The following is a 17090-nucleotide window of genomic DNA, read 5'->3' on the forward strand; positions in this document are numbered from 1 at the left end:
CTCCCTTTCGTTGCCTCCCTTCAGCAAGGACTGACACCCCGGCATGCACCCATTGCGTCCACTGGCTGCCGCAATGGACTCAGAGTCCCAGAGTACGGCTTGAACAAACACTTGGTCCGATTGAGATAGGAACGCTGGCGGCCATCCTCCTGTTTGGTATGATAACCGTTCAAGTATGGACCTACTACCAGAGGTTCAAGGACGACAGACTTCACTTGAAGCTGCTGGTACGTAGTAGCATAACTTCGGCCACGAAACGTTGTGCTGACTCCTTCTTGATCCAGGTAGCGACAGTATGGTAACGAGTAAATTCCAGGCTGTCAGACAACTGATTTGACTCCGTTTATCAAGGATGTTCGAGGTAGGCAGCACATTTTGCGCAGCCGCAGAACTCTACCGCATAACCATCCCCAAACATGGACTCTTACCGCGGAGACGAAAAACTCCCATTCCTGATCGTCGCCGTCTTCACCTCACAAAGTGTGATGCTCGTTGCTCATGTATGTGGTATCCTACACCTCCCAACCGATCCATGCTGACAAGTTCTCAGAGCTGCCACGCAGGTCGTGTCTGGGGCATGCTCTCAAAGCCATGGAAAATGATAGCACCAATTTGCACATTCATGACTCTGGTGCGATACATCGGGTCCTTCATCGCCGGAGCCTTCTACTTCAAGGTACACGATAACGCGACTTTTCGAGCGCAGTTTGGACCATTATCATGTCTATCATCGCCTGCGCCGCCTCGGTAGACATCATCCTTTCGTTAGCGCTCGTCTTTTATCTGTATCCCAAGCGCGCGACCGTCTTTAAAAGTCCCTTCTTGTTTCCTATTTCTCCTGATTGATGCTGGCCACAGCAGCGTACGCCTCATCTAGCGCCTCATGCACTTTACACTCTGTAGGTCGTTTCTCCGTGAATTTCAGTTGTCCCCTGATTTCTTTCGTACTCAGACACAGGGCTTCTAACAAGGTCATCCCATCCGTTGGAAAACAGAACTTCCAATCATCTTACATACGGTTTGTCTGTTTTACAGCTCCTGGGTCCTGCGCTACATACGACCTCTATTCCGAGTGTTCCGAATCCGATATTTACAAGAAGTTTTCAGTTCTTCTTCGAGGCCAAGACCAGTAAGCATCCTATTCAAAGATAACCATCTGACAGTCCAATGACGAAGCCGTACCCTTTCGGAAGTGATGTGGATTGTCATCTTCGCATGTCATGCCAAACGTAGGTTTACGGAGGTCATTCTACTTCCCCTTTGCCGAGTAAAGCCCATTCTATTCCTTCATAGTGTATTCTGTCAGTGTGATCACTTCTTAGGTTTCATTCAATCGATTCTATACCCTGCCTACTAATCCCGCTCTGATTCAATCTCTTCGCACACTGTGCAGTCTGTTTCTCGGAAAAGCCTGCGAAATATCGTTGAGCACAGCTCAAGTCTTCCCTCCACCTCCCATATGTAGTCGCCAACATCAATAACGCCACTTCAGCAAGTCACATTCGCCAACCCAATGAGCGAGAGGGAGCGAAACTACTTGCGGCTTACTACCAACCCACCTGCCACTCGTACCATCCACGCGCCAGGTACCTTTAACCACAACCCCAGTGCACTCCGGACCGATATGTATCATGTAGGCCATAGATTTTGAAGCCAGTAGCTTCCCCTCTATACACCCTCTTTATACACCTTCAAGGATAGGCGATAACAGCCTTCATGTGGAGGAAACGAAGGAGGGAAATTCGAGCTCCGACTCGATGAGTCCTGGCCGAGTCGGAGGGTTCTGTTACAACCACTCGATGGCGCCCTTTGAGTTAATGTTAGGATGTGTAAGGCTTGCCGTGGTGTTGCCCAGTGCTGCGGGATAATGCTGGCTCGGTTATTTATGAATGGTGGGCTGAAGCACCACCGGAAGGATCCTCCAAGGCACCAGACCTGAAGGCAGTGGTAAAGAGTGAGATATGAAGAACGAGGCATCCCCCTGGAGCCTTTAAAGACTTCCGGCTAATCTGAATATACACGCTGAATGGCAAAGGAGAGAAAGCGTCGATTCGCATTGTATTGAAGGTTGGAGCTGAGGACACAGCCCGACCTTCGGCGCCTATGTGGGGCACCACAAAAGACTCCGACAAGGGGCCGGAACCAATGTTGCCGGAACGGTCCGTCACGGAACTCGGCGTTGATTTGCCGAAAAAAAGATGCATTCCCGAAACGAGAGAGGCGATTAGAAACCATGGCGTTAGAACAAAATGGAGATTTATCTTTCTCTCCATCCACCACCATTCCATTACTTGAACTAGTCACATACGATACGATTGAGAAACCTCATGGATGCTTTAGATAGCAACCATTTCTTGCTCCTTCCTCGACCAGACGTCGTAAATGGCCCTCCAGCAGGCGTCGTCGATACCACCACCCTTGCGGCACACGATTTCGATGTCGATACCCGGACGGGCTTCATGCCCCCACAACAACCATTGAGACGCCTTCCTGCCGATTGGGAGCCCTGGGAGCAAGTCCTAGATTCTGCATTGGCATCGCGGTTGCAGTTGGGCTGCAAGGCAGGGTTGACCGAGTTCGAGAAAAACACATCTGAACGCTGGAGGGCAACAGTCAGAGAGGTGAGTGATATCAACAATGAGAAATGGGCGATGTATTGACCCGAGTCTAGTTGCCTATACTCTCAACTTCTGATCTGACCCAGTCAGAATCTGTCCTTCGACGAGCGCATCTCGTTCTGGCCTGGATCATGCACTTCTACATTCACTCTCTGCCACCATCATCCCCTATTCGAATACCCCCACCCATCACGGTCCCCCTGCTACAAGTCTCTGCGCACCTGCAACTCCCTCCTATCCTCACCTACTCTGACGACGTTCTTTACAACTGGAAGTTCATAGATGGGAAAGAAACCGACGACGATGGCAACGCCATCATGCCAACCATTTCCAACATCGACACTCAAGTCCTCTTCACCGGCACCCGAGACGAGGCTGAATTCTTCCTCACTTCTGCGCGGATGGAGTTGAAGGGTGTCGAGGCACTAGATCTGATGCAGCACATGATGGACGAAGCGTTCGTTGGTGATGATATCGCTGTTCATCGAATCACAGAATACCTGCGCGAACTATCAGTGGTGATCAACGACCTCAGCGTCATGCTCATGAAGGTGAAGGAGGGATGCTCACCACAGGTCTTCTACAACGACATTCGACCGTGGTTTAGAGGCGAAGACTCGACTTCGGGATCCAAGTGGGAGTTCGAAGGCATGGAGCTCGATCCATCGCTTGCCGCACCCACGGAACTGTCTGGAGCCAGTGCAGGCCAGAGCTCCCTCATACACGCTCTCGACATTTTCCTCGGCGTCGACCAGTTCTCGCACTCTCGAGGAGAATCTGACGAACCTTCCTCTTCTCCACCGACCATGTTACCCCCGGGCCAGCAACAGCCTAAATCCGCATTCCTTAAAAGAATGCAATCCTACATGCCCCGCCACCATAGGGCATTCCTCACCCACCTTGCCAATAACCCTCGCCCGATTCGCAACATCGTAGCTCTCCAAGCGAGAGACGGTGGCGAGGCAGGCAAGCAGATCCTGCAGGCTTACAACACTGCAGTTCAAGCTTTGAAAGAATTCCGCGACAAGCACATGATTATTGTCGCCCTTTACATCATCGGTCCTGCCCGGCGAAACGTTCTCGGCCAGACTAGCAGGGAGAAAAAGGAGGATTCGGGTGCGCTGAAAGGCACCGGAGGGACAGATTTGGTCAAGTTCTTAAAGGGCGTTCGCGACAAGACTAAAGACGCGATCTTGCCTGTAGAACGGGAACCGTGATACCCGCCGACGTCCAGGTTTTGGTCCGGCACCCCTAAACAAATGTACTCATCTAACATGTATCATTATATCACTAACGACCTCGAAATGAATGTACCATACTCACCATGTCATTAAGTTATGGCGCTAAGGGTGACTTAGGATCGTCGCTGAGTGGGCTGTCTGTCACGTTCCTGTCAGTATGCTAGTGGCCATGTCGCAACAACAACTCGGGGCCAATCCATCTCCTGCCACGTCGAATCGGTCTTGGATTCCACCCTGTGGGTTGAGGTCCATGAAGCACGGTAGGACCCGGGGAAGCCTTTATTTAGTTTGAGAGGGCAAAGTATGCGGCGGCCGTTGCTCAAGCTTGTTTCCCGAAAGGGAGGACGGGCAACCAAATGGGGCAATCACGGGAGTGGAAGGTCAGCGAAGTCTACTTGGGCGGCGGAAGGAGGGATCCACGTCGCTATTCGGATCGTCCACTTTGGGAACATGGGTTGACGACCAGGACGTCAGGAGGGAAGAGGGCACCACACCAGATTAAGATTCATGATTCCTGAGTGGGTATCGAAGAATCGGGAGTGTGCCCACCGGAAAATCAGATCGAAAGAGTTTCTCCGGCGAGGGTGGTCTGTCAAAATAAACGCCTTTCGAGCTTCCATAAGGGTAAAAAAAACAAGCAAGTGGGATTGGTAGGCTTGGTCAATACAGTTGAGCGTGATGGACGCCTCCCGCGGATTGCCGTGTCGTCTCCACTGTGGGGGTTGATGTGCCCAGAGGCGTCAACAAACAGTACCGAAGGACTGATGAACAGCCATGAGCAGTGGCGGGGGACTACCGTTTATGTTTGAGACGCCGTTTCATCTTCTCCTCCATCATGTGTCGTTTCTTGACCTGAGTTGGACTGACGTTCTTCTCCTCCCGCTCCTCCCGACTCGTCATATCGAGGTAGTCATCGATGCACTGCTCCATTTTAGCCTCGAAGAAGGCATCGGGTTCCTGGCGACGGCGCTCAAGCTCGTCCGCCCTGCACTCCCACTGGAAGTCGAAACCCCACCCTTCAACCAAAGGCTCGTCCAAGGAAGGCGAGTACTGCGAGGCCGGCTTCGCAGCAAGGAGCCCGCCTTCCTCGCGCCACCACCTAACAAAGTAAACGGCTGCGCGAGCTAGATCAACCTCGGCACGCTTTTTGATCATACCCATTCTCTGGCCGAGCTGGGTGAGGAATTCGTAGAGATCTGCGGTCGGTTGGCTTCCAGGGGGTAGGAGGTGTAGGTACGCTGGCGCTAAATAGACAGGCCTCTTGTCAGCATACCGGGTCCGTTTGAGTATAGGGAAGCGCAAATGGAAATATTAAACCCGAAACAGCGGAAGTGACGAGAGCGATGAAATGGGCGCGTTTTGTAGACACGGCAGCACCCCGTCCACTGAAAATACAATGCCCACGGCTATCCCGGGAGGATGCAGTAGTGAAGTGTCGTGAAACACTTACATATAGGATTCAGTACATTCAAACGATACAGGAGGTAAGCAGCCAAAGCTTCCATATCGTAGAGTCCTTCTTTGATGCCCGCTGTGTGAATGGGTGAGATAGGAGGAAACCATGAACCATTCCAACCAAGCTGATCGCCGATTAAGAAGGATAGAGGCGGCTGTTACGTACCTATGAGGGCAAGTTTAACACCTCGCTCGGCTCCTTCCTCACCGCGTCCAAGATAAGGAAGCATTACCCCTGGAGAGTCGTACGCATAAATTGGAGGATCCAGGGAGAGCTTCAGGCGGGTAGAGAGCGCTTGCGTCATTCCCGGGTTCGCGGACGTCTGAAAGGCTTTCGAAGTGGCTAGAGATGAACATAGGCCCAAGTTTCAAAAATGGTCAAAACAGACGATCGGATAGAGGCAACTGACCTCCTTTAATACCCATGTGACGAAGGGTGTTGAGCAAAGTTGACTTCCCCACATTCGGCATTCCAATGACGAGAACGTTTAGCTCCAGTGCATGAGGATGCTGCTTTGCTATATCTGTGGCGGGTAGAACTGATCAGAATCGAAGAGACGGCCATGAAGTAGGCCTAGATTAAGATGGTGCGACCTACTTACGAGGATTTCATTCAAGGTTCGGATGCCCCTCGGTCTATGCCATGAGGTAAAAAGGATCTGCTGATGGGGGAACTTCTTGGCCATCGCGCGCTTGAAGGGCTAGAGCGACGATAAGCTCAGTGGGGTGGACGATAGGTGGTTGGTCCTTTACCTCCACGCCCCACTGGGGAACCAAGTCTCGTTTGTTGAGAATGACCAAGTGTTCGCAAGCTTGGCCTGCGAACAATCGCTTCCCGGGATTGTTTGGATCCCATCCGCGTTCGAGCCTCCACTTCCGCAAAGCACCTGGTCACAAAGGAATAGTTAATATCATGGCCGATACCCGGAGAAGGTCAGCACAAAGGTAAGAAAGGGGGCTCATGAGTGGCGTGGGGCCCTTGGAAGTGTTTGGCTATTCCACTATGAATGGCTTCGAAGGTTCCAGAAAATGAGCGAAAAGCCCCATCTTGCTATGGAGCAAATAACGACCCGGTGAACACGCGAGAAATCAGACACACCTTCGAGGGTTCTGTTGATGCTTGTAAGAGGCAAGCGGGAGTCCCTGATTTCGAGGACAACATCTGTCCGAGCCAGGAATGTCGGCAGCTGCTTTGTGAACTTCATCATATGCCCAGGAAACCAAGACGGTGGTGCAGGCAGCAAAGGCATGGGTATCCTAGAGAGTGCCATGGGGAATCACACTTTGTTGACTAAAGCTGAAAGAACCAGTCCGTTTGTGACAAACTTAGCCTGAGATAGGCTTTTATTGTCAGTGAGATTGATCAAGGGTTCCAGAAAGAGCCAGATATCAGGATAGATGCCAGAGATGTGCCAGAGACTCAGAATCGGCCGGAGGATAGTGATATGGAGTGAGAAGAGAGTGACGCGACGCTTGAGCGCGCGACACGAAATTGTTTGCGTGTGTTGCGCCCGGACAGTGCGGGAAGATTGATGGCGATCGACATTATGTCAGCGGCCCGATATAGTTTATCCGCGACGCCTTTTGACCTCGTTGACGGACGCGATCGCATGACTCTGGGTGATCGAAAGCTCGAGGTCGTTTTCTGTAATGACGTGGGCAACGAGTTTGGGACAAAGTCCCCTTTATTACAACTATGGGATATATGAACAACACGCTTGACTGTTATAATGGAACCACACATATTCTGACGTGCGAATTGTGATGGCTTGAAGAACAGAGTTCAATGTGAATGCCGTACAATCCATATCCCTGGAGAGACACCGCCAATAATGCCTCCCGACACGTAGCGGCATTGAGACCATTTGCAAAAACCGAGTAGATATAGTATTCCTGTAGAGTCGAGATTTGCAACCAATAGGTTGCAGTTCAATAGACACGCATCTTACATACATTGGCAAATAACCGTGACCAGAATCGGACTAGATCAAGGAGGACAAAGCATTGATGAAAGGAATGGACAGAAACGAAGTGGTCAAAAAAGAAGAGAATTTCGAAGCGCACACACACTAATGATCTTCTTTGTTGCCTAGGTTTGAAGGGCAACAAGTAGGAGCACTTTGCCTATAGAACAGTGTAGGGAGTCGGGCAGTCGGAGGTTGTCGTCCTGGTGTTGACCGTGCTCGACGTCCAAACAAAGGATATGATAGCGGAAAACCGCGGTGGATAGGAAGGGGGATGACTACTGCAGCTTCCGGCAGAGTTATAGTCAAATCCAACCGTTGAATAAAAAAATACAAGACGTACCAACTTAGACCCAACCATCCTTGCCGACGCCAATGGCGTCAAAATTCTTTCCACTGCGAGTCCGTCGTTCCTGCAAGATGGGAACAGCGTCGAGGTTGATGAGTTTCTCGGACGGCGGTGGCGACCCTTCAACCCAGCCCTTCCACCCTTTCCTAGCCGCTGGTCGTTTTCGACGTTCCTTCTTTGGAGGGGGCGCCGGTGCAGGTATATGGCGGCCGTCGAGGTCTTCATCGTCGTCTGGGGTGTGCAGTCTCTTGAGTGAGTCGTGGGACATGGAAGACGAGACTGAAGGACCTGGGGTGCAATCGGGTGTAGGCTGTGGGGATGGCATCGGCGGTGGAGTGACTGAGACGGAGCGTTGGGTGGATGCGATCATAATCTCTGGACGCGCCTTGGGGACGCTGGATGCCTTGGACTTCCAGAAAGACGACGCTCTTGAGTTGATTGGCGGGGGGACAGTAATAGACGTCGCGTTCGTCGTCGACCCTCGGATAGTGGCACTGCTCTCCGCCGCAGCGAGCTCCAACGCACGGGCTTTCTTCTTCTCCTTCCTCTCCTTTCTTTCCTTCCTCCTCTGCTTCTTCTCCTCTGCATCTCTTTCGACGACCTTGTAGGGACCCACGCCGTTCAGCAGGCTCGTTAGGACGTCTCGCGGCGGGGGAACGTCGAAATCGCCGGCCATAACGCTTGTCGCTGTGCGTCGCATTCGTTTTCTAGGTGGCATAGTTGGGTGATGAGAGTATAGGATTGCCATTGAAGATATAGGGAGTCTGAAGTAAAGAACGGGGGAAAAGGCGCAGTGGAGCGGGAGGTGGTGGTTGGGAGCAATTGTGACTTGTTGCCCTTTTACGGCAAGCCATCAACAACACAAGCATACACACACCCGCTACCCAGCACGTGCATATCAGGAACCTTCCCTCTTTTTCTGCCCCATCGATTTCAATGATATCGTCAATCAAGAATCTATCTCCTTACGGGATTACATTCCAAGTCCCGGTATTGTTATAACTTCTTGCATTTCGAACCCTTTGACCCACCGTTCTTTTACGTTTCCATGGCTTTTGTCCACCTCCCTTTCCACCCCCCTCCCTTGTGCAGAAATAATCTCAACGTGGCCCTTGTAAACCCCAAAATGAATTCCTTCGTTTATCTAAGGTTGGAACGGCATCGGCCGACTTCACCGTCTCCCCATCTGCGCAAGGAGGCCAGAGGGAGTCCAAGAATCCTTCCAGGCGCCCGGAGCCTTTATCCGACACAGAGTACCCACACACCTGTCCCGTGCAAGCACATTCTGTAGACTTCGAATGGTCTAGTTGTTTATAGAAGGGAGCGCTCGTGGCTTCTCATGTCACTCATAGTTTTTTTTCGTGGAATGGATCTACCACCGTGCTAAAGGCCCCCAATCACTGCTCTGTGGCAGGGCTTGGCGCCGGACCATATCTCCAAACCCAAACGGCCTCTCCTCCAGAGGCTTCGAGATATTTCCAGGGAGGGGTACTGGACTCCCTGACTCGTGTAGGTATCCACCACCCCGAAGCTTTGGACCGGCAGTGGGGTAGCCCCCTCCACGGGTGGCTGGGAAAGATAAGGATCGATATTTATGGGTTACCGTCGCCGTAAACTCAACAAGGTGATATCAATGTTGCAATCTCGGGTCGTGAAATTGACGCTGCAAAAGTCAATCCCTCAGTGTGACAGGACACAAGGGTATCAGTCGTCGCTACTCAAAAATCGCGGACATTCATTGGATGATCGATAAAGGTATTCACCGTGCTCGAACAGGGGCATGGCCGAGTCATAATAGTCTACCAGCGGACCATTGAGGTTATTCTAGCGTAACATCTCATCCTGATGCGGAAATGAAGAATCGCATGACCTGTGCTACTCCCAAGCGCGAACGCCCAGCTGTCATGCCAGATTCAATCTATGTGCGGCGAGTGGAGCGCTCTCATTTCCTCCCACCCACCTAGGGGTTGGCCGACAACTCCGCCCTCGAGATAATAATAAGTCAACAAAGCTAGGACGATGAAACAAAGGGAGAATACACATTCTGATACGATGATTCTTTGGGCTCGTGATCCAATACGAACAGTCGTTTGTGGTAGGTGTATGTACCCATCGGAACCAAATGATGTGGCACTGCCCGAATTAGAATACAGGATCTGGTTCCGCCCACGAACCATGTAAATCAGCGTACTTTCCGGGCGCAAACCTAGGCCAGTTGTACTGGAACACTTACACATGAGTATTGAGGGCATTTCCTCAACTAAAAAAACCTTAGGAATTGGCTGAAGCGCCCCAAGCACCACGGGCGCTACGCCGACCGTCAGATTGATCTCCGGGATAGCCCACCGGGCCCCATGCTCCTCAGGAGCCTCCCGCCTCTTTGGTTTTTGTGAAACTGACTAGGATGCAGAGTCAGAAGGTCATATGAGGTCGTTGGCTCTGGACGAGACCACTGAGCATACTCGCCGTCGAGTTTTGGACTCCGCCGTCCTCGCAGGCTAACGTCGGAATTTTCAAATAAATCGTATGCCCTGGGTTTCGCCAAAAGGATACCACATCTATATTGTCTGAGTAGTCTACTGTAGAATACTAGTCTTATACCCGTGCTGGAGGCGCTGAACGTTACGCAAAACCTGAACTTGGTCCTCACTCCTCTTCACTGACCTATTCCACCAATAAAACAGATTCACGCGTTGTAAACGCATCTGAGATTCTGTGGACCTAGGCCAATGTATGCAGTGGCCATTTTTCATCTTCCAGGCCACCGGATAGACTAATTTCCACCTTCCATGAGGTTTCATCGTGTTCCTGCGACGGCGGTTGACTTTGAAAAACTTCCAAAATAAATCAAAGCAGAACGGGACCGCGTCTCGGTAATACCCAGCCCATTGTCGATCTAAGAGCTCGTCCTACCTGCACAACCCTCCAGAATTTCACCTCACCCTTGCTTTCCATTTTGCAAACAGGAAAGCACGTTTTGAATCGACCTCAAACTCCCTAGCCGAGTCGGGCCACGTTCCGAAAACGTTCAACGAGGACCCCAACCTCGCGGTAACCTCTCGGTGTTGTCGCGGAAGCGAGATCGTCTCTACGATGACTTGCGCATGTTGATGTTGTCGCCGTGATTAAATTATCCAATTCCACCTGCGCTTCTACTGCCATCACGCCGCGTGCAGGCGCCAGGGCTCCCTGGGCTCCCGTACACACGGCGGCGACCCTGACTGTGCTCATTTGGGATGACACGTTGCTGTGGGTGCTTCACAGCTTTCGACCACACCCCCCATCCCGGCAATCGAGTTTCAACTACCCCAGGAATAGGCAAAACTGAAAGCTCAAATGCACATACCGTGACACATGCACCCGGCTCGTCCCAGGTTGGCGGCCTGATGCTGTTCCTCAACCCGTCCGGTCACCGGACACTCTTTACAAAGAGTCGCACTATCTGCGGGTTGCTCGATTTTGGGAAAAACCCTCCCGGAAATGCGAATTCCCCATGCCCATCTACTATTGGCCAGAATTCTCAACCATCCATGGCCCAAGTGTTCCCTTCGGTTCTAGCCGTTTCAATTGGCCCATATTCGGCGGGAATGGGTCTATATGGCATAACGCCATCATCACCTCTTTCCATGTACATGTAAGTGAGCCCCTCTTCTCCGATTTCCCCCTTTCCTTCCTGGGAACTTTACCAGACGGCGAAGCTCTAGCCCTAAAGCTTAAAGGCCTTCTCTCCCAGTTTGAATTGTGTTATAATCATCAGCCATCATCCCTCCCCAGAGAGGCCTTGACTTGGGTTGACTGAACGAATCTACGTTTTACCCGATGTAGTATCCTGAATCAATTCTGTATGCTGATTGGGGTTGGGAGGCCGTAAGCGAGCCGGAGCCTCCGTACGCCAGCTTGGAATGGGTATATGTGAATCAGAAACGCAGAAGCATTGCGTGGAACAAATAAATATAGAGCAATCCTGCATGTCCCGAGTCCAGGCAGTACTTTATGGCCAACTGTTTGGTAGGTTAAGCGCTTTGTGGATTCCAAACAGTTGGGGAGAAGCTCAAAGTTTCATCCCTCAACTTGACTTGTTCAGAGTGTTAGGTCTCTACTGCGACACCAACTCAACGTACGTCCAACCCGAACCATCCAACGGCCCCGGGAGGACCCAAATACCCAGGAGGGTTAGAAGCTTCCAAGCCGTAATCCCACACAGCACACACGCACATGTTTTCAAAGTCAGCTTAGGAAGAGTACAAGGAAAACCGTGACCTCTCGGTATGTAATTCATTACCGAAGATCTTCAGATCAGCCGTCTTCCTGGATAGGCACCACGCGAGAAGACGCCCCAACAGGCTACCCCGTCGGGAGAGTAATCGGTGGTAAAAATCCAGTCATCCGGATTCCTAATCTCTATCATCCCCCTTCGACCAATAACATTCCACATTCCTGACAAAGAACCTCAGGCTTTTGATAGGCGAATCAAACCCGTCCGAAGCTGGAGGGGAGATGTGATACCGAGATAAGAGCAAAGATCTAAACGTTCGTCTACCAACTGACGACCTACTCCTATGTTTTCGAAATCGCTTCCTTATCTATCCATCGAAGTCTAATAACAGACGGAGGGACATCTATTTATAACACCGTCGTTAAGGTCCAGCCAACGCTGCTCTCACCGGCTGCTCTCAGGCCAAGGGCCTTTAGTTCCATATCGAATTCCGTTTACGTCCTACCCACCCACCTACCTCCCTGACATGTATCTACTCGCCTTTACGCACACCCATCGATGACCAGTCTAAGCCCCCACCTCGACGTCAGCCCAGTCCGCAATTGTAACCCAAAAACAAGAGCACCTAATCACCCGGACCATACACAAGAACTGATCAGAGCCCACTTCGGCGAAACTCCCTTTCCCATCTCAAAAAGCAACTGTCACAATCCCACAGCTAAGGCGTATTCATATATTTCCATTCATGCTTCCATCTCGCCTACTTGTCGGACCCGATGTTTCCTTTCTGAGAGACAAGGCAGGCCAATCGCGGGCGACATACATCCGTATGTATTTGATAGTTTGGTGACGATAGCGGTTTTTGAGAACCACAGACCTGGGCAGTAGTGGCCGTACTTACTATCAGCTCTTACTATCAGCCCAAGCTTCCCACTCCTTTCCTCTAGGAGAAATCGGATGGAGGGTGAATTTAAGTGCTCGGGAACCCACGTCCACGACGTCCAATCTCTTTGACTTGACAAGGACGACACAGCCGCGATGATTGTCACCCCAAGCAACGCATTCTAGACTCAAAAACTGCGGAAACGTCAAATGGCAGGTAGTGCAAAACGCCCTTCTCACATCCCGCAACCTGGGTCTGAATGGACGGTAGAAGATAGTACCAAAACTGTGTCAAATAGATTGTAAATACCGTCGTAGCTGTATAGTCGTATAGTCTGTGGGAATCTCCATCATCTGTATGTCGAATTCCGAAACGTGCGTCCCAAACTAGGCGCCTCCTAGCCGCATCCCCCATCCGTCCCAAGATCCGCGACCTCGCCCAGTGAGACCGCTTACCGTCCCACATCCCGGCCACTCCGCCTGGCTATGTCAAACTCCAACCCAATTCCGTTTTCCCGAATTCCCAAATAAAATCCCGTTTCATCCAAATCGAAATCCATCCTACATCACCATCCGATCCCCACCACCAGCAGCAGTCAAAACAGGACTGAAACACGTCGGCGAAATAGCGCCTCCTCCCGCCCCAACACCCCCACCTGCACCCACACCCACACCCGCGCCTACACCCGACCCAACCACCTGCGAATCCGAAAACATATCCTGCAACCGCTGCTTAACCGCCCTAAACGCAGACCCCGACCCCTTCTCAAACGTCATCACAATCACACACGCACAGCCGAGAGGCATCTCCCAGTGTGTCGAGAGCAGAGCCGTTGCGTTGGCGTTGACCGTAGCACCCTGCCCACCTGAGGTAGGAGCCGTAGTAGTGGTAGTAGCTGAGGTCGTATTTACAGTAGGATGATGGTGAAGATGATGATGATGATGGTGACTTTGATGGTGATGCCCAATCGCATTCGAAGCCGTCCGACCAAGTGCAGCAAGACTATTCCGAGTCGCTCTCGCTCCAAATCCAGCCGTCCCAGCGCTCAAAAAGGTGTTGGAACTAGGATCCAACGGCTGTTGCGCATGTTGTTGAAGTTGCCCAGTAGTAAACGTCCAGAATTCCGAGGTAGCAGTGGTCGGCGTAGGCGTCGGCGTAGTCCCAGCCGAGCTCGTCATAGCACCAGTCCCACCACCAGTAGTGGGCCCAGGACTAGCAGGAACAACAAGACTAAACTCCACCCTCAACCGGACAGGTTTCAGCGTCGTATTCGTAGCAAGATCAACCACGCTCTGGTCCAATCGACAATGATAAATCTCACTGCTGTCGGCGTTAAGATCCAGAATAACACGAGAAATGCCAAAAGCGAGACTCTGGAAGAACCGGAGCGTCATTTCGCGAGTTTTGGGGATGTCTTCTGGGGAGTAGAAGACAGAGGCGGGAGGATGAGCAGAGTGGCTCTTCCAGTTGAACAAATTCGAGAACCAGCCTTTGAACTCGCCGACAACAGGGGAGGCCATAATCCTGTTGCTCGTACTACCAGTATGGGCAGTCCCAGTACCACCATGGAGGCCCGGAGAAGGCGTATGGAAAGAGGAACCAACCAAAGTGCGACGCTGATGGATGGGCGGTAATTCAATCGGCGGCGCTGTAAAATGACAAATTCGGCATTCGTGAGTAAAGGTATTTCCAAATGCCGGTGATATCTATCCAGGGGCCAATAACTCGGGGGACCGACAGGAGCGGGTACTTACGTCGACTTTTCCTTTCTTTCTCCTTTTTGGTTTTGGCGCTCGGAATGGAGTGGGTGGTCTCCGGCGTGTTGACCACATCTCGTCCAACCTCCCGATTGGTCGTTACGCCGAAAGGACTAGGTCGAGAATGAGCATTAGCAGACTCGGTTTCGACGTGAGTCCACCCATCATCGACAGCCATGGCGTTCTCCTTTTCGGCGTCTAGTGAGGCACGACGACGAGTAGATTGCCGGTGGTGGATATGGTTGTCAGATGGAATAACTGAAACGTCAGTTCTAACCGCCCCAGGTCTATCCACGTTTTCACGGAGATCGGAACGTTCGACCATGGACTGTCTCAACGTGACCGCAGAAGAGTCCACGTCCATCAAAGACGGCGGCGGGACCCGACCTGGGTGCACGGATGCATGGAATGGTACAGCTGATGCACGACGCTGAAGCTCCTTCAAGAACGATCGATCTTCTCCGAGGAGGTTGGGGTGTCGTGTGGTCGGTATAGGCGTTCCAGGCATCGACTGGATACTCGGGTCAGTCGCACGTCGTTTCTCATGAGAACTTCGTGTTTGGCCGTGGGTCATCGAATGCGTATACCCGCGCTTGGGAATGGCAGACCGAGGAGAGCTGATAGTGTTTATCGAAGAAGCTGTACTCCGGGTCGCGGAGGTTGCCGTAGATGTCGTAGAGTAAGAATGTGTCGTTTGCCTCTTTCGCGTATCCATCGGATGTCGAATGGACTGATGGGCTGAGCGAGACGCAGTAGGCAGCACCAATTCATTGGATCGTGGATCATCCGCAGTAAAGGGTTCATTCGCGGGCGTGGTCGATCTGTAGGGTGAGACAGCTTTGTCCGCCGGAGATGAAGTGTTCACGACAGCCTCGAGGCTCCTGCGTGCACGAGTTTGATCGAGGTCCCAGCCAAGATAGAGTTTGTCCGATTGACATTCAGTTTCAGAACGTGGAGTTTGTATCCTATCCGCAGCGTCATCAGACCGGTTGCGAAGTGATTCTTCTCTGTATCTGTCCAAAAGGAAGTAGAATGCCTTGGCGTGTAGCCCTTGACCTGCGGGGGAACAAAGGTCTTGTTGGATGGCAGCGCCGTCGGGATCGGCGTGTCGTCCCCAGATGATACGCAACGAGGCAAAGAGTTCAGGGTCAATGAGATCAGGAGAAGCAATGGGGCGCGCCAGAGTACTAGGAGAAGGGGGTAGTGGAGGTTGAGCCAAAGTAATGTCCATAGTATGTTGCGAGGTGGATGTCGGACCCTTGACGAACCATGGGTGGACAAGAATGTCTGGAATCTGGAAAGCGGTCAGCAAAGAACTACTCAAGGACGGTAATCCATACCGTGATGCGTTTGTGAACGTCTACGACAAGCATTTTGGTCAAGAGGTCTTTGGCCATGGGATCCATCCAAGAAGGAATGTCGTACTTGCCGCTCTTGACCTTGGAGAGTAGAGTGCGAACGTTTTTGTCGTCAAAGGGAAGTCGGCCAGTCAAGAGAGCATAGAGAATGACACCACAGCTCCAGATATCCGTTGCCGTTCCAAAGTACTTTTCTCCATTGACGATCTCGGGACTGGCGTAGTGAGGAGATCCACAACTAGTTTCGAGTTGGAGCATAGGGGGAGCAAAGGCCGCCATGCCCCAGTCGGCAATCTTGACGACAGGCGGGTCGAGAGAGGCGATGAGGATATTCTCGGGCTTGAGATCTCTGTGGATGATGGAAAAGGTATGTGCATAGTTGAGACCATAGATGATCTGTCGAAAATAGAGAAGAGCTTCGCTCGGTGGAAGACGACCGCGGTTGACCAAAAAGTCAAAGAGCTCGCCACCCTCGACGTACTCGAGAACGAGAAAGAGCTCCTTCTCGCCCTCGTAGACGTCGTAGATGCGCATGATGTTGGGATGGTTCATGAGTTTCATCATTGTGATTTCGCGGTCGATGCCGAGACGCTGCTTTTCGGATTTGGCCTGCTGGGTGGCGAGAGAGGCTCTGGAGTTGACCAACGGTGCAATGGGGAGGATCTTGACGGCTGCAAGCTGGCGGGTTCGTTGGTGGCGGGCAATCTTTACACGACCAGAAGCGCCTTTGCCGATGCATTCGCCCAGGATCCAGGGACCGATAGACTTTGGATCTGAAGGGAGATCGAAGGCTGCTGAGCCCCCAGCGGCGGCCTTTTCCTTTGCCCAGCGAGTTCCCAGTGGGGCATTGTACTGAATAGGAGGTGCGCGAGGCGGGCTGTCTTGACTGTTCTGCATGGCGGTACGATGTCAGACGCCTTCTACGGCCAGCGGAGAGAGAGAAACCAGGATTCAGAAATCACCGTCAGCCACAAGATTCAAAATCACCCGGCCCATGCGTCATCACGTGCGACATATCCCCCACCCAGCATCGCTGAAACCCTCTCGAATGAACATTGGACCAGTTCTTCAGAACGTATGCTGTTCTTCTAAAGAACAGCCTCTCTGCGCTGTCTTGAATGCGACAAGTTGTGAACACTGGAAATGGGGCGCAACCTTGTGGGCGCCTGCTGACCAATTTGTTGGCTTGGCATCGAGAATTTCTGGACACTGGTCATTATTGGCTCTGACTGCTTCACCTCCGTGGCCA

General features: G+C 51.9%; 7 protein-coding genes across 7 annotated transcripts; 3 read left to right on the plus strand and 4 right to left on the minus strand.

Moving 5' to 3' along the window:
- Nucleotides 1-416: 416 nt before the first annotated feature.
- CC1G_15163 (hypothetical protein) lies at nt 417-751 on the plus strand (the record flags this gene model as incomplete). Its single annotated transcript, XM_002910478.1, has 2 exons — nt 417-500; nt 551-751. 2 exons carry the CDS (start codon nt 417-419, stop codon nt 749-751), a joined length of 285 nt encoding a protein of 94 aa, XP_002910524.1.
- A 1524-nt stretch (nt 752-2275) lies between these two features.
- CC1G_02499 (tryptophan 2,3-dioxygenase) lies at nt 2276-3835 on the plus strand (the record flags this gene model as incomplete). The annotated part of the gene is made up of 2 exons (XM_001832185.2): nt 2276-2621; nt 2672-3835. The coding sequence occupies exons 1-2, from the start codon at nt 2328-2330 to the stop codon at nt 3833-3835; spliced, it is 1458 nt and encodes a 485-aa protein (XP_001832237.2). The 5' UTR covers nt 2276-2327.
- An 816-nt stretch (nt 3836-4651) lies between these two features.
- CC1G_02500 (hypothetical protein) lies at nt 4652-6585 on the minus strand (the record flags this gene model as incomplete). Its single annotated transcript, XM_001832186.2, has 7 exons — nt 4652-5103; nt 5310-5390; nt 5481-5657; nt 5725-5853; nt 5913-6015; nt 6068-6201; nt 6414-6585. 7 exons carry the CDS (start codon nt 6583-6585, stop codon nt 4652-4654), a joined length of 1248 nt encoding a protein of 415 aa, XP_001832238.2.
- An 897-nt stretch (nt 6586-7482) lies between these two features.
- CC1G_02501 (hypothetical protein) lies at nt 7483-8448 on the minus strand. The gene has a single exon (XM_001832187.2). It carries the CDS (start codon nt 8373-8375, stop codon nt 7626-7628), a length of 750 nt encoding a protein of 249 aa, XP_001832239.2. The 5' UTR covers nt 8376-8448; the 3' UTR covers nt 7483-7625.
- Nucleotides 8449-9769: 1321 nt separating this feature from the next.
- On the minus strand, nt 9770-10582 carry CC1G_15164 (hypothetical protein; the record flags this gene model as incomplete). Its single annotated transcript, XM_002910479.1, has 4 exons — nt 9770-9783; nt 9861-10026; nt 10090-10125; nt 10541-10582. The coding sequence occupies 4 exons, from the start codon at nt 10580-10582 to the stop codon at nt 9770-9772; spliced, it is 258 nt and encodes an 85-aa protein (XP_002910525.1).
- A 1013-nt stretch (nt 10583-11595) lies between these two features.
- CC1G_02502 (hypothetical protein) lies at nt 11596-11991 on the plus strand (the record flags this gene model as incomplete). Its single annotated transcript, XM_001832188.1, has 3 exons — nt 11596-11799; nt 11864-11893; nt 11944-11991. 3 exons carry the CDS (start codon nt 11596-11598, stop codon nt 11989-11991), a joined length of 282 nt encoding a protein of 93 aa, XP_001832240.1.
- A 1295-nt stretch (nt 11992-13286) lies between these two features.
- Nucleotides 13287-16738, minus strand: CC1G_02503 (CAMK/CAMKL/GIN4 protein kinase; the record flags this gene model as incomplete). Its single annotated transcript, XM_001832189.2, has 3 exons — nt 13287-14374; nt 14481-15777; nt 15824-16738. 3 exons carry the CDS (start codon nt 16736-16738, stop codon nt 13287-13289), a joined length of 3300 nt encoding a protein of 1099 aa, XP_001832241.2.
- Between the last annotated feature and the right edge of the window lie 352 nt (nt 16739-17090).

Source organism: Coprinopsis cinerea (genome assembly GCF_000182895.1).
Source record: "Coprinopsis cinerea okayama7#130 chromosome 9 map unlocalized cont3.9, whole genome shotgun sequence".
NCBI lineage: Eukaryota > Fungi > Basidiomycota > Agaricomycetes > Agaricales > Psathyrellaceae > Coprinopsis > Coprinopsis cinerea.

What these genes read in the sequence shown, in the direction of transcription:
- CC1G_02501 (XM_001832187.2), bottom strand. Translation starts at nt 8,375, where the DNA reads ATGGCAATCCTATACTCTCATCACCCAACTATGCCACCTAGAAAACGA.